The sequence below is a fragment of the Crocodylus porosus genome, unplaced genomic scaffold, assembly GCF_001723895.1.
Source record: "Crocodylus porosus isolate Cpor-Errol unplaced genomic scaffold, CroPor_comp1, whole genome shotgun sequence".
Taxonomy (NCBI): domain Eukaryota; kingdom Metazoa; phylum Chordata; order Crocodylia; family Crocodylidae; genus Crocodylus; species Crocodylus porosus.
The window spans coordinates 33,858,168-33,874,845 of NW_017728910.1; the positions used below are offsets into that span (position 1 = coordinate 33,858,168).

A 16,678-nucleotide genomic window follows, 5' to 3' on the forward strand; every position below is an offset into this window, starting at 1 on the left:
GGCATAAAAATCAGCTATCAGTATCAGCCAAGAAAATCTCTATCGGTGCACCCCTAGTGCATGCCCCCTAGCTTGTATTCTGGGACTAGTGAATAACAATTCTCTGTTCACTTTATTCATACTCTTCATTATTGTATGGATCTTATCATATTCCCCCTCACCCATGCCCCCTGCAGTTTTCTTTCCAAACTGAAGGGTCTTCGTCTCTTTCCGTATCCCTAACCATTTTTGTTGCCCTTCTCTGTACCTTTTCTAATTCTGTTGCACCTTTCTCAAGGTGTGAAGATGAGAATTTTACACATTATTTAATATGTGGGTAGGTGCTTCTAATAATGCCTACATTTTTTACTGGTTCTTTTCATTGCTGCTGTGCATTGAGCTGATGTTTATAGAGAACTATCTCCAATGACTCCCAGCTGTCTTTCCTGAGTTGTAATGGCTAATTCAGAGTCCAGCATTGTATATTTAATACTTCCGGTTATTTTTCTCTGTGTGTATTACTCTGCATTTGAAGCTTCTGTCACTCTGTCCGTCCACTTGAGTTTTGTGACATCTTTCTGCAGCTTCTCACCCACAGCTAGGGATTTGACTACCTGAAATTTAGGCTCATCTGCAAACTTGAAGATTTCACCGTGCACTCACTTTTTCCAAGTCGTTTATGAAAATATTGAATAAAGCCAGGCCCAGCATGGATGGATCCTTGTGGAACTCAGCTGTTATCTCTTGCCGATCTTGAAAAAGTGGCCATTTGTTTCCCCTTTTATCTTTTGACCAGGTTGTGAGCCACCAAAAGACCTTCCCTCCAATCCTTTGGAGTGGCAATTCAGACTTTCTTTTTTTATTATTATTTTTACTATATTTTTGAGCCCTTGGTAAGGGACCTTGCTAAAAGTTTTGGAAAATCGAAATGTGTCAAGTCAGCTGAATTTCCCCCTCGTCCATGTGCTTGTTTAATACCTTCAAAGAATTCCAGCAAATTGAGACAAGCTTTTTCTACATGAAAGCCATGCTGACTCTTTCTTGGCATATTGTATGAACCCATACGACTGCTGCTTTTTATTCTTTACTGTACTAGCAATTTTCCAAGAATAGAAGTGAGATCCACTAGTTTGTAGTTCCCAAGAGTGCCTCTGGAGCCCATTTTGAGGATGGGCTTATGGTTCTTTAGCACTTTCAGGTGAATATCATCTGATCCATGTGATTTTTATTAATGCTTAATTGATCAATTTGCTCTTAAACCCTGTTATCACATCAGTTTAACTTGACCCCCATTATACTGCAGTAAAGGCTGATCCAAAGAATTCATTTAAATTCTCAGGTGTGACCCTTTCATCCTCGGGTGCACTGCTACCTTGTCAACCGAGGGGCCCGATCCTGACGGGGTGAGGCCGGTGCACTTTTTCATCTTGGTCGTCTAATCTTGGGTCCTACCAATTCTTTAGCTGTCTTGCTGGTTTTATTTTTTCCCCACTTAAACCTTGCTTTAAAGTTTTTAGCATATGTTTCAAAGTGCTCCTTGTTCTTTTTTGATTTCCCTTATTATGCTTTCATGCTTTACCTGTCAGAATTTGTGTAATTTCTTGTTTGTTTTTTTTCTTTAGTTTTGGTGCACTCTCCCATGTCTTTTTCAGTTTCAATAAGTTTTTTAACAATACCTTTTGGCTTTTGATGGTTATCTTAGATCTGTTATAAAACCAATCAGGGTCTTTATTGGACCGCTTCGGCATACTTTTGGATTTGCAGTGTACTTAAAAAACAAACAAACAAACAAACCAAAAAACCCAAAAAACGCCCCCCTTGAGTCTCTAGTTGTGGTTTTTAAATGGCTTTCGGGCTTCCTAATGGCCTCTCTTCTAGTGGTGCACTGATTTATTATATATTGGATTGGCACTGATAAAAGGAAAATTAGCATTATTGCTGCTAGTGGTTTTTTTGATCAGTGAAGCTGATAATCTTCACTAGTTAAATATAATATGCTTTCTGGCTGGGGCCTCTGGATACCACGTACATGCATGCTTGTGGCCAGGAATGCAGCTGGGCAGTGTGGAGAGCAGTGCCCTGCAGGTAAGCCTGTGGAGGGGAAGGGGCATGGGTGGGCATAGGCAGAGGGAGAAGGGGGAAGGGAGGGCTGGGTGTTTGCATACCCCCTGGGGGGAAAGTTTTGGGGGGGGGGGGCTGGGGCTGGGACCGGGCAGGGATCAGGGCAGCCATTTCCCCCATAGCACAGCCCAGTCCTGCTTTCAGTAGTCACTTCAGTAGATCAGTTCTGATTCAGGTAGACTCCTGGCCAATCCAGGAGGGTTGGCAACCTTAGCTGGGGCTGGGAGGGCTGCCCAGCCAGGAGGGTGGTGAATGGGACCCAGGGCTAGGGTGGGGAGGCGGATGGAGCTGTGGGTGGCTTGTCCAGGAGGTAAGGGGGCAAGTAGGGAGCAGGAGCAAGTCCCCGCTGCTTTCTGCAACCCCTGGGTGAGGTGTGAGGGGGTATGTGCCCCCCACAGACTTGTGCATGGGGTAGATGTGGGCTACGCTCCTCGCTGTGGGCTTGGGGCTCTCCACTTTGCTGCCTTTGCCCCAGGGGCTTTGTGCTGGCTGTGTGCTCCCTGCCCACCTAGCATCAATAGGGATGGTGAGTTGTGTCTCTTGTTGCTGGGCAGAAAGGGGGTGACTGGCTGGCGTGGGGCCTCCAGGACAAAGACAGCAGGGTAGAGAGCCCCAAGCCCACAGTGAGCAGCCTGCATCTGCCTTCACTCCACTTGGCTCAGCTCCGATTTTTAAAAGTGTCTATGATCTTAAATGGTGGTGGTGACTCTTGAACTAAAGTTCATGCGACCAAGCTTTAGTTCATGTCCCTGGCACCATTTAAGTGCTGGGATGCTGATCCACTGGATGAGCCACCTGCAGCTGTGCCCCATTCCCTGTCCTGGCCCCAGATTCCATTCCATTCCCTGCCCTGGCTGCATAGGACCTCCTGCCTCCATCTGCAGCCCACCTGCCCTCCCCATACATGCCCCTTCTGTTCTATAGACTTACCTGCAAGGAGCTGCTTTCCACACTGCCTGGCTGCATTCCTGTAAATCAAATATCAGATTGGTATTGGTTGATTTGGCTGAATTAATAATTGGCTATCAGTATTGGCCAAGAAAATCTTTATCAGTACACCCCTACTCTTTCATTTTTGATTAGTTTCTTTTAAAGTCTTTCTAAGACTCAAATTTTCACTGAAGCTTAAATATCAGTGTAGTGGATTTCTTGGCTTCAATACTTCAGTAGTGATCACAATATAAATCAAAGTTAAAGATGTTAACTTTGATTTATATTGTGATCACTATTACAGTAGTTCACTTAGAGAGCTCTTACACCAGGTTCTGAGTATTAATTAAAATTTGGTTTTTTGTTTTGTTTTTGTGTTTGGTTTTTTGTTTTTAAGAACTGTTTTTCTTTTGTGGCTTCCAAGATAAGTTGTTCTAGAAAGGAATATCTCTGCATCTCACTCTAATGAGGTATTTACCCAGTCTGCCACTATTGCATGTCCCACTGTGCAGCTTCTCGAATGTGTCCCTTAGCAAATCATAGTCTGTTATTGTTTATACTGTCTTCTGACATAGTGACACTCCTCCAGAGGTATGTTCTATTCTGTCATTCTTGTGTAGTTTGTGTTCTGGTGTGAAAGGATCCCACTGAGATCATCTTTCCACTGTTTCTCTCTGGAATCCTTCTTTTTGTCAATACCTTCATTCTAGTTCATGCCCTCCTTTTTTAAGGCTTCTATCTTTTGTAGAAATGCTTTTAAATTTTCCCCTTCTTACATTTGTGCATGCCACTTGATCAAGTATCTGATTGTTGTCTTGTACTTTCCTCCTTATCCTTTTTCAAGAGCAAACTGTGAGGTCCCTCACTTCAAGGATTGCTTTTCTGCAGCTGTTGGCTGTCTCCAGTTTTGAGTTTAAAAATTTCTCCACAAACTTTTTAATTTTTAGTGCCAGCAATCTGGTTTAAGTGGAGCCCACACTTTTTTTCTATACAGGCTTATCTTGTCTTAAAAGGTTTTCCTGGTTACTAATAAATTTTAAATCCCTTCTCTCTACTTCAGGGGTTGGCAGCCCTGGCATACATGCCAGTGTGGCACACAAAGGAATTTTGCTTGACACATATACCTTGGGGCAGACGGTGGGGAAGTGGCTGTGCTGCCACAAAAAAGAATTGGGTCCCTCGCAGCTCCTCCCCCACCACCACCCCTGGATGCTAACATCTTACAAATTGAGGCTGTGGGTGTTTTAGGTGCTCTGCCCAAACATGCTGTCCCCTGCCCTGCAACATCTTGTCCATTGATTTCAGATTGTGGCTCTGTCTAGCTGGCTCTGCATATGGAAATGGAAGCATTTCAGGGAAAGCTGACATAGAGGTCCTGAATTTAAATCACCTGCTTAGCAGCCCAAACTTTAGCCTCCAGGACTTCTCCAGTATACTTCCCTAGGCTGTTAGTATCCACATGGACTTTGATTGTAGACTCCTCCCTAGAAATCTGTCTACACATCTTGTGAGATCAGCTACCTTTTGCAAGCAAGTAACCATATTGTTCTTCTGGACACCACAGATCCAGTTTTTTTTTTTTGTGTTTTTTATGTGCATCGATTTCACTATGGCACTAGTGCAACCTGGTTCTTTCTATGCTGTGGAGTCCCTTCCCTTCCCTTGGAGATGTGTGTTAGTACAAGATACTATGACATCAGGAGAAGTCTTCCACATCCTTTTCCCTATCTTGGTTTCAAGTAATTAGATCCCCTTCAGCACACATGGCTGCTGGATACTTAAGCTAAATGAACAATTTTACATATTCACTTTGTAAATTAGGTTAATTGATGTGATGGTTATTGCACTTCAATCCAATAGCATTTGACTATGAGGATACATAACAGACATCCTGTCCAGGAGTAAAAGCACATGAGCAAAGGGTAGTCTTTAGTGCAACCAGGGGCTGTTGGACTGTACCTAGCTAAAGTCAAAATAGCATCTGACTATCTTAATGCTGAAATTAGCTCTTGAAATCTGTGGAAAAACTGGCAATAAATGACTATTTAAAATGGATACTGAAGCCTTATTGCAAATTCAGATGTTCTATTTAAGACCAGTATACTATGCTGGATAATTGGCAGCTTATCACCAATTTTGTGGTAACTGTTGTTGATAATACCTTATTTTTTTTATTAGAACTGTAAAAATGAACCGTACAATAAATAAATGCATTGAAAATGGTGCACAAATTAATTGCATTGCAAGTGCCTCTCTTAAACTAGGCTGAGGTATGAGGAGCAGACTGGTGTTTGTGGGGGGTTTTTTGTTTTTTGTTTTAATTTTTATTTTTATTAAAGAATTTTCTTGATTTTATTTGGGCAGACGTTTGCAGAAGAAATTAGCTGTCATTCAGGTGTACTATATGGAACGGGGCTCCCCTGCATGGTGCTGAATAGCAGTTTATGGCACTCGCAGAACAATGTTCTTGCTCTTCTATACAGTTTATCATGTGAAAATATTTTTATTTTGTGTCCAAAAATCAAAATTACTTTACTTTTCAGTGTGAGGCTGTAACATGGAGGGCCAAGTGAGCTTGGCTGTCCAAGCAGTACTGAAAGCTCCTGTGCATAGAATAGTTGTTTATACCCGCATCATTGTCCTCTTCTGACTCCAGTGTTGCCCTTCAAAGCTAGCAATCACAAAATTCTCATTGGCTGGCCTTAAAAGAAGAAACTAGTGACTGATTTAGACTATATTTTTGAGATACTGCTGTTTCTCACCAGTCCTGGATGATTGTTGGAGTGAGAGCAACTTTCAGGACAAATGCTTATTCCAGGAGTCTTAGCCCAGTGTTACTTTCTGGGAAATGGGTGCCAACTCAGTCTTGGGTTGATGCTACTCCTTTCCAGAAGGTGATTTCTACAAATACCCTTACATAACTGAAGCTGGAACAAGCTATACATATCTTCTCAGGTGTGGTAGTGTCTTAAATTTTGCGAGGGGAGTAAGACAAAAGAGTTGAAGGCCTAACTTATTTAGAATGGTAGGAGTCAAAGATTAGAATTTTATTTCAGTAGGCTGAAGCAATACTAATAGCCAAGGTGGCTTAATAATCAGTATTTTGTGTATCTCTGTTTCACTATAATCATAATGGAAGTATAAAGTTCACAAAAACATTGAGTTGTGAGGAGAACTGTCCAGCGTATAGAATGGGTAGACAAAATGAAGCCCGTGGGCCAGTCTTGCCTGCCGAGTGATTTTTAATTTGGCCTGCATGGGAGAGTAGCTGGGGTCATGGCTGGTCTTGCCACCTCCAGGTGCACAATGGAGCTGGGGCAGTGTGGCAGCCACACTTGGCTTCTTGGCAGCCCTGTTGGCAGTCTCTCCTTCCAGCTGCTGCTGCCAGTGTCATCACTATTGCCAGACTCGCTCTCCACACCTGTCTACCCTGCACCCACCACTGGACCCGGCAGGTGGCGGGGCTCAATGGAGACCGACTCGGGACTCCCACAGGCAGGAAGCACTTGCTGGGTAGAAAAAACGAGGCTGCGGGTGGGCAGGGCATGGAGCAGAGTGGAACAGGTGGGGCTGGAGCTGGGATTGCGAGGCAGTGGCAGTGTGGGGCCAGGGCCTGGGGCAGAACTGCAGTCTGCTTCTTGCATCCAGGAGCAGTGGTGAAGACAGGATGGGCCAGAGGATCAATTTTTTTTTTTTTTTCCTCCCCGCCTTGCCGTGTCAGCACTTCCCTTCCCCTAGTCCTTAACAGCTTCCCAAAACTGTAGGTGGTTCTCCAGCCCAAATAATTGCCTGTCTCAGTGCAAAGAATCTTTTGGGCAAAGGGTGAGGGTTGTTGCGAAATATGAAAACATCTGCTCTTCACAGAAACTTCAGTGGCTCTTTTTAAGTTCAGAAGTATACTTCTGAACTCTTACTTCAAAGCTAAGAAGCTTACCAAAAAAAATGAACAGGCGTTAGTTAGCGTTTATGGCTGATAATAGAGGCAAGCAGCAGTTCAAAACCCTGGCTCCTTGGACCTTCTCCAGTTTATTTCCACTCTTTCTAGTTTCATGTAGAATATAGTTTCAACAAGGTGGGGAAAAAAAAAGTATCACCTACAATGTGTGTGTTTGCGTGTGCACATGTGTAAGTTTTAATATTGAAGCTGGACTCCATAAGTAAGGTTTGCTGGCGACAGTTCAGTTGCTGTAAAACTGCCAGTGCAAAATAGCTTAGTTTGGCACGGTGTAGAGTAGTTTTCCTTCCTTTGCTTAGGAACTAAGCAAGCATGAAGCTTTGAAATGCCTTTGTCTTCTCTTCAGGGACATTGTAGGATGTTGTTGGTTCCCTCCCCACCACCTTTAGAGGTTGCTGGCAAAAATGTCTATAAAAATGCTGTAAGCTTTCATAGACATTTTTAACCTTTCCAAGACTGAATGGTTTAAATCATTATGTGCCCATGATGCTTGACTTGATTATTATAAGCTTATTAACTTTTCTCAGGTTTTTATAATTCCTCAAACTGAAAAAAAATCTGAACTGGGATTTCTGATTCACAGATTGGTCTCTTGTCCTGAATAATTCCATATATAAATCCACTCTTTATGTATGTAGAAGTTACATAAATATGACTACCAAAAAGTCTAATTTTAACTACTATACTGTAAACAGTCGTCCCACATAAATCTTATGCACCACTTCTTAAGAATTGGCTGAAATACAAGTGTGCTGCCTGCCTCTGTAAAGCTTACCATGTTCACCAACACCACTGGTTCATGATAGTTGCTGTCTCAAGTTGCTGTTTGAAGGCAGTTTTTGTTTATCCATAGGATATCTACAGACACTGAGTTCTAAGTCGCACTTGTTTTATGTGACAATATCACTGAAAAATTATCATTGTTTATAGGATACGAGTAGCAGCCATGCTAATTAAGAGGTTTTTGATCCGTGTCCTCACTTATGATGTTACTGTTTTTTCTTTTGAGAGTAGTAGTTAACCTGAAATTGAAGACTTTTTTTTCCATTAAGAGTCTCTTCTTGCTTATTTAATAAAGGTGTTATTTTTTGGAGTGTCCTTACCTGTTTCATCTGAACTTTTTTTTTTCCCCCCCACCCAGTGAATGGTAGTGTCTAGAAAGGGTATGTCCCTTCAGGAGAGAGGTGCCAATGTCCAACCGGCCTAATAACAATCCAGGGGGGTCACTGCGACGTTCACAGAGGAACACTGCCGGGGTCCAACCACAAGACGACGCAGTAGGAGGAAGGTATGTTGTCTTTATATTTGTGTTGCTAAAACAGTTGTGGGTGGGTTGGTGTGGGTGTGTATATACATGTATAGCACGCACATGTAAACAAAGTCCAAGTTGTCTACTTCTCTAGTACCAAAAAGTGGAGTTACTTTCTGTGTGGCTTGCAGCAGCACTGCAGCTGGTACTTAGGCCAAAACGATTGGAAGAAGGAAAAAAAAAAATCCAACTTTTTAAAGCATTTGAGCTACTGTAAAAATGTAGCCTCATGAGTAGGGGTCTTCCGAACTCGAGGCAGTGGCTGACCAATTTTGCAGGCAGATTGCAGGGCTGGCTGCCACTTCTTAGGAGCTTATTGTGGTAGGTTGCTTCCTCCCCTTTCCCTTCCCCAGTTCTGGCCAAGGGGCCCTGACTCCTGCCGCTGATTTGGTGGAGAGGGCTGTCTGTCATACGGCTCGCCCTTTTATTACTGGTTGGCTCATGGCCCTGCTGATTGGAGTGGGGTGGGGTCACATGACAGGCAGCTGTCTCAACCAATCAGTGGGGAGAGGCAAGGAAGGCAGCCTAGTCATGTCTGGTAGCCCCCTTTTGTGCCAAGCTGCGCAGCTGGGAGGACTGTTGGTTCCCAGTGGAGAGCCAGCACTTTATTTTTAATAGATTGTGCAATTTCATGATTTCCACAGAATCATGATTTGAATAGGTCCCTACCCATGAGAGGTTCTAATTATCTGACTTAAGTATCACAATCCTGTTTGTTTGCAGACTCCCAAAATAATAGTATTTCCATTCTGATTAGTTAATAAAAGTGTTTTCTTCTTTATCCCCAGCAGATGGAGAAGTGAAACTGTTGATTTCAGTTAGTTGACCCCTTTAAAAGGGGACTAGTGAGTGACATTAGTTTGTATGGAGTATTTTTTCCTACAAGTGAAGGGTTTTTGTCTATGCAGTGTCAGGGGAAAAAAAAAATTGTGACTGACTGGGGGGGGTTACCTTGATTCAAATTAGATGTTTGCCCACTTTGTTTCCTAAAAATGCATCTTTGTATTTTGAGGCAACAGGAAAAACTATTTAGCAAGAGGGCTGCATAATGGGTACAGTACTGTATGTACAAGAGTTTCTTTAGGAAGGCATGTCACATGCTGGGCCACTAGTAAGTTCCTTCTGTGATTATATAGCAACAGAGCTGTTGCAAGCTGGCTTCCATAACCATAGTCCTCTCGGTTAAGTGAACCAATGGTCTAAAGTGCAGTATCTCTAATGTGTAGCGCAACATTGTGTAGGTCCCTACAGACTAATTAAAGCACAAAGGGAAGAACTTTTTTGAGGGGAATAAATCTGGCCTATATGGCTGCGTCCACACAAGTGTGAATCTTTGATACCCTTGGGACAACTAGCAGTGCTACACCTTGTGCTGCTGTTAACTGTCCCCAGGGAATACCTGTGGCACATGCTGTCTGGTGTGTGGCAAGTTATCCTGGGTGGGGTAGGGGAGGTTAAGGGTAAGCACTGGGCTGGCTCCAGCAGCCTTACCGGGGTTCCTGGGTCTGTAGCAGCAGCAGTTCTGCTGCTCGGAGTGTGGCCAGCAGCCGGAGTGTGGCTCCAGCTGGCAAGGCTCCAGTTTTGAGCACCACACACAGTCCACACGTGTGCTATTCCGCTTTTTCTTACCCCTAGATATCCAGGAGCCAAAATACCTACCGCGCTGCTCCCTTTCACCATGGAGAACAGCTGAACATATGGCACTGCAGGCATGTCTGCGACCCCTGCATGGCTGTGCTTATCTGAACATGGCCTGTGGGTGCATCTTTCAAAAACCCCTTTACCTTACTACTTATTTGTCTAATTATCTCCAGTACTCTTGGTAGCCTTGTCAAGTAGACTGCCAAATATATTTATTTTATAATGTATATTTCTTTTATACTTCTAATACTTCCTTGCTGGGTTTCATATTTTATTTACATGTGAACCTTGGTTGTACTTGAGCATGATTTTTTTTTGGGTGGTGGTGTGCATCTTTGTAGATGCTGCTGGACAGTGCCAGCCTCCTGACGCAACATGGTATATTCCAATGTGAAAGATTCTTTCTGTTGTAGTCGGGAACTGGATTGTTATGTTCTAGTGTGTACTGACTTGGAGATTTTTGCAGCTAATCGCAAGTACTACTGACAGTGACCTAATTAAGTGGGTGGTGGTTAAGACAGGTACTCTACTGAAATTCTTAACACAAAACTGTTTGCCTCCAACAGTGCACTTTTAACATTTTTATTTTTGAACCAGGAAGTGGAAAATGGAAAGTTGGAAACGAGTAATATCCTGGATTGCTTTTACAGTCTCAGTATTCTAATAATCTGCTGGTGGCTTTGCAGCTTGCTTTGGTAACAGAAGTAGAAGAGGTGACTGCCTTAGTTAACAAGACAGAAATATAATGTATGGAGAGCCAGGGTACATCCATCCCAACACCACCTCCTGAAGCAAGGTTCTTGCATCCAGCTCTATATATCAGCATGCTTTCCTACAAGACAGACACTGCATTGTAGCTTACTTAAATATAAAGTGAAAGACAGTGGCTGCCCTTTAATGGGTAGTTAATTTTTTTTATTTTAATTTTGAGTTCAGAATTCCCAAAGGGAACTTGACTGTTTTGTGATGTGTACTGTCTCTAACTTCATAGCAGAATGCCAGGGAGAAGCTTTACTCTGAATCAAACGGGAATGGAAGAACTTTAGGGGGAATACTTTTTTTATTATAATAAAGGTCCTTGTTCAGTGTTGGTGACTGATTGTTACTTCTGTTGTCACAACATAGTGTCAGAAGATAACCTATTTTTAACCAGTATTATTAAGAGTACTTAAGTTTCAACTTTTCACCCACTTCAGTCATATTCTTGAGACTACTTAAGTATAAGGAGCACACACTGAATTTTAAACTGCAAAAAACCTTAATGCGATTCTAATACATAGGTTTATTCTGTAACTTAAGTAATGAGGACCAAAATCAAAATGTGTAGGTACTTACTGAGAAATAACTTATTCTTGCATAGTTATGGACACTTCATTCCAGAAAGAAAATGTAATGTAATTGTTCCTTTAACCTGGGGTATAGAGGCTTGGAAGAAAACAATCTGTATTAACAAGCAGGTTCCTATCCCTTCTTTCAAGTCTACACGTTCCAAAGAGATGGATGTGTCAGGGGAGAGCATAGGACAGACTTGCCATCTAAAGCAGAAGGCAAAAAGGAAATTTAGAAGTTTGCCTCAAAATATGGTAACTTGAGGCATGTACCTTTTTGGTTGGATTGTTTTGTGAAACTTGTGTCCGAAAGCAATGTTAATTAATAGTTTCATCTATCTACTTTAGCACATTAATTGGAAAGATGTTCTTCTTGTTGACTATGTGTAAGGGTAAAGTCAGTCTTAAAATGAAAAGCACTTTTTGAAGTACCCTTAAAGACTTCGAACAAAATCTCACCTAGGTTTTATATTGCCCATTTCATCCATAGAACTGGAAGCACTTTTAAGGTTTAAGGTTCTTATTCCCAGTTAGAAAAAAAAGGCTGATGTTCTCCAATGCCTGGAAAAAATAGAAGCTCTTGTTGTGTCAGTGTTGTTGTATGCATGGGGAAGGATTCAGCTGTTCCTGCTCTACTTTCATTAGGGTATTTACCCACTTAAGGAGATGTTTGGAAGTCCAGTATAAATATCTCTTACACTTCACTAGTAAAAATGAAACTAGACAAGTGGGATTTGCAAGAAATTCCAGCATTAAACTAGTTACACACACTACGAGCCATTCATATTAACAAACAAGGATATTAAGATGCATTTTAGCTGCCAGGGACTAGGCATTGTGTTCTGAAATGCAAGTATTTTACAAGACATCATTTTTTCTCACATGTTGCATGCTACCAAATAGAGTATGAACCTCTGCTTTCCAAAAAAAAAAAAAAAAAAAAAAGAATGTAGAAAAAAGTGTGGGGACGGGCATTTTTTTTCTTCTTCAAATTGTAGCTAACCATTATGACATGGAGTAAGTCCTCTTGGAGGCATTGTCCAGGAAGTGTGTCCTCCCAGGAGACAGTCTGCAAGAGATGGCTAGAAGTTCAAGGAATACTTATTGTCATGCAAGGTTAGGTCTCAGACCCTTGCAAGGGCATGAGTAAGACTATTTACAGGAGCTTGTATAAAGAAAAAGAAGTAATGCAGTGTTGTTCCCATACCACAGGCATCATTAAGATGCTACCAGCAGTTCCCTTGCTGCTTCAGAGACAAGGTAGTGCTCAGCCAATATCTATACCTGTAAAAGGGTGAACATGCTAAGCCAGATAAAACAGCAGCCAGCTTGGCAGCTGCATGGCATGTACTGTGTCTCTAGATTTACCCACCCCAATTTGGGGAGGAGGCAGGGAAAGTGTATGTGTGGTGTGCAAGTAAATATGGTACATCTGTCAAGTTCCTTATGTGGAGCCACAGCATAAGACATTTGACAGAGATAACCCACACCCACCTTGAGCCTGTATTGGCTTTTAGGTATGGGGAGGTGGGGAAAAAACAAATTTTACACGTGCCAGAAAACACATGTTCCAGGCTAAGTAAGTTATCCCAACAGCATTTTACAGCTTACCATAAAACATACCATATTATAACACAAGCAGCTACTTTTACATTTTATGGTAAGCTGTAAAACATTGTTGGGACAGCTTATTTAGCCAGAGAACTGTTTTCTGGCACATGTAAAATTAGTTTAGGATAAACACAAGTTTTAATGGCCTACTGTTCCACAAACCAATTGCAGAGGTACATAAGGAAATAAAGTTTAATAACATTGAGACCCTGATCTGGCTTAAGTTTTCCCCTCATACAACTTCTGATTCTCATTTAATATCAGCTTTGACTTGTTAAACTACTCCAGCTGCCAGGAAGAGCATAATAACTAATTTTAGCATACATGAAGGAAATAACTAGCAGAATTATATTGGAACTGGAGATGCCAAGCTAAGAAATCTTTCTTGAAGAGTACCTACTGGGAAGACTTCTCAAGTGGAGTCCTGTAACAATCTGTCCTGGGCCCAATCTGCAGTGAGTGTTTTGCTAATTACTTAAATGATGGAATAAAGTACTCTTAAATATTGTAGATGACATGAATCTTGGGGATGGGGTAGGGTTTGCTCTAAGCCCTCTGGAGGACTGCAGCATTTGTCAGGATCATTTTGGAGAGAGGATCTGAGATGAAAGTCAGTAAAACAGATTTCTACAGCAATCAAATGCTGAGACACAAAATGAGAATTAACTGCCTGAAAACATTATCCCAGGAAAATTAGGGGAACTGGGGGGGAGGAATGTGTCTATAGCGGGTCTCACAATTTGGGAAGTCAGCATGTGAGGTATTTTTGTTTTGTTTGTTTAGTTAACAGAATGAACTTAATTTTGTGGAATTATTGACAGGAGTGTCTTGTGCAAGATGGGAGGTATAACTGCAGTTACTGTGGCCAGTTTTTGGCACCACAGTTCAAGAAGGCTGTAGAAAACTTGGAATTCAGTGGGCATCAAGAAGAATAGGAGTTGTATCAAATACTGACTTGAGAGACAAAGTTGAAAGATTTGTGGGTTTTGTTTCATTTCTTTGTCTTTTTCCCCTTGGGGGAAAAACCATGATATGCCCTAAATCCTCCAGTACATAGACAGATAGTTGTGATCAGTCCTTCTCTGAGATTGCTGGGGAAAGGGCAAAAAAAATTGGCAGATCTTGCAGCAAAGATTACTTAAGCTGCATTTTAAGAGAACCTCTAATAGCCAGGGTGGTAAAACACTGCAGTAGGTTTAATAGGAAGCACTTAAGAATGCGCTGGGCAAAAGTCTGAGGAATGGTCTCAGAAAACACTGTCTGTTCCATCCAATATTGAACTAGTTAGTTCTTCCAATTCTCTGGGCTCTTGATGTGACAAAAGCTTGTGTGAGCTACTATCTTAGTGAGGTGTTAGTGCCAACTGACAGCAATTTAAAATGTCAATACTTAACTTTTTTCACTTGTATATCAGGGAGAATGTCACTAGACTCCCATATCAAGTTGTTTGACCTTTATTTCCTAATTGGCTCTTTTTTCTAGCCTCATGAGTCACTAATGATGGTACATACTTGAAACTATCTAGATTTTTCAAAAGGACCACTTTTTCAAGTGTAAAAGGCACAATGAAATGCTGTGCTATTTCTGGATGAACCTGCTTGGGTACCAGAAGTAGCATATCTATATTGGTGTGGCGCTGGTGCTTGGATTAATATATCTTGCTCAAAGTCAATTTAAAGAACACCAGCTGCCTCTGTTAAAAGGGTACATGAGCTTTTGCCAGTCTCCACCATTTAAGAGGGAATTGGATTATTTAGTTAGTTAGATTCATAGTTTTAGGGGCTGGAAGGGACCTCACAAGATAATTGGGTCCAGCCCCCCTGCACTAGGCAGGAAAGACAACTGGGATCAGGTGACCCCAACGAGTTGACTGTCCAGTCTCCTCTTGAAGATTTCCAGGGTAGGTGATTGCACCACCTCTGGAGGGAGTTCCACAATCTAGACACCCTGACTTGTTTTGTATTGCCACAGTAGTGGAGCCCTGTTTTTTGTATACCAGGATCTCACTGTGAACCAAAAAAGGGTCCCTTCCCCAGAGGTCTCTTTCAAATCTTAAGTTGCAAGTTCTCTATCAGCAGACTGGGAACTGTCATTTAGAGGTGTACATGAAGCAAAGCAATAAGCTGGCTAACCTTAAACGAACAAGCTTTATCCGTACATTTTTTTTTTTTCTCACTTTGGGCTTGCTTGGTACTTGCAACTAAGAGCTATTCTCCATAGTTTTCCAAAGCAGAGGGCATCTCTTTTAGCAACATTAGACATTGGTCTTGTCTTTTTCCTTGTCTATAAAACAGACTAGTTGGAAGAAGAAAAACTGGCAGAGTTTGAGTCTTTGGAATATAACACCTTACATCTTCACCTGGAGACTTGTCACTCCTTATCTGTGAGAGGCTCTAGCCTCTGGATCATAGAGCCTTTCCAGGAGTCCTTCTTGGTTAGCTGAGGATTTTGAAATTAGACTTCAGGGATTGAAAGTTCCCAAGTTTTTTTTTAATGTTATATAGTGTTTTGCAACTACCAAATGGTACTAACCTTTTAAGACTTTGTAGCATGTGCCAGCAACTTTTGCTGCCAACAGCTAAGATTGCTCAAACCCATTTTGGGGATATTAGTCCCATTTAGTGTAGGCTTGGTGGTCTTCTTGTGACCTGCAAAGAACAAGGACCTGAAGAAACAAAACTTTTTAAATATTTCTGCACCAGCATTGCTCTAGGTACAAATACTGGATTTATCCAGCCACATTTGCAATCCAGTCCCTATTTTCTTTATTGTATAAAGAAACTTTTACTGTTCTTCTTATCTCCATTTTCCTCTGCAACTGTTTCACCTGACTTCTCAAAATCTTGTTTTATCCCTACTTTTTTTGATCTATAAATTTTGTTCTGTTTAATTTGCACCCACAGACTTAAAACTTTAGGGCCAAGCTTCTTATTTTAACAGTAACTTCTCAAAGCTATTTGTATGTGCTTGCTTTTACATCAGATTGTATATAAATGAAGTCCAGTTTTTCTTAAACAGTAAAAAAGCAAACTTTTAAAATTCTGAAATTACAGAAATCTGAAAATATTCAGCAGTATGCCAAGTTTCAGTTAAGCTTTGAAATTAAAATTATTTCACACCTTTTGGTTTTTTGTTTTGTTTTTTTCTTAAGTTTGGACTGGCAGTTTAGACAGCTGGGTCAATCCGCAGACTCCTTTACCAGTTAACACTACTGAATTTTATTATGTTGGGCAACTTTTTGTTGGTCCAGCCCTGCAAGTTTAAATTTATGTGAGTACATCTGAACAATGTTACCAGCTCTAAGGGGTACATTAAACAGATTTATTTGAGTTTTGACTTTCACTCTAGTGGTGAGATCCAGATTGACTGACTTATTCATGGTCAAGGTAAAATGGTGTCTAGAGCTGGGATACAGCTTGGAAGTTAGAGGTGCACCAATACATTGGTTCATACCGTATCAGCACCAATAAAAGAAAAATTGATGTCATCGGCAATTGGCTTTTTTAGCTGATGTGGCCAATTAAAAGCTGCATGCATGCATGCATGCAGCTGCAGCATGTATGCACGCAGCTTGCGGAGCACTGTCTAGCTGGTAAGTCTGTTGGGAGGAAGTGGTGTGGGGTGGGCAGATCAAAGCCCTTGTGGCGAGGGGGGGAGTGGGGCTGGGGCAGGGTGTGGGACAGGTGCAAGCAGCTTGTCCAGGGATGTGGGGAGGGGAGGGGGGTTGTATCCCTCTGCTCTGTGCACCCTCAGGGGAGCCAGGGGGCATGTGCGCAACTGGATCTACATGTGACGCAAGGACAG

The 16,678-nt window shown here is 41.8% G+C and overlaps 1 protein-coding gene across 3 annotated transcripts in view; it reads left to right on the plus strand.

Annotated features, from left to right (window-relative positions):
* Positions 1-16,678, plus strand: part of TRIP12 (thyroid hormone receptor interactor 12) — a 110,039-nt gene that overhangs the window by 15,996 nt on the left and 77,365 nt on the right. For all 3 annotated transcript variants that reach the window (XM_019533007.1, XM_019533008.1, XM_019533009.1), the window contains exon 2: positions 8,127-8,273. In XM_019533007.1, the coding sequence (XP_019388552.1) occupies positions 8,176-8,273 (98 nt within the window). In that variant the 5' untranslated portion in view covers positions 8,127-8,175. The remainder of the gene's footprint in view (positions 1-8,126; positions 8,274-16,678) is intronic.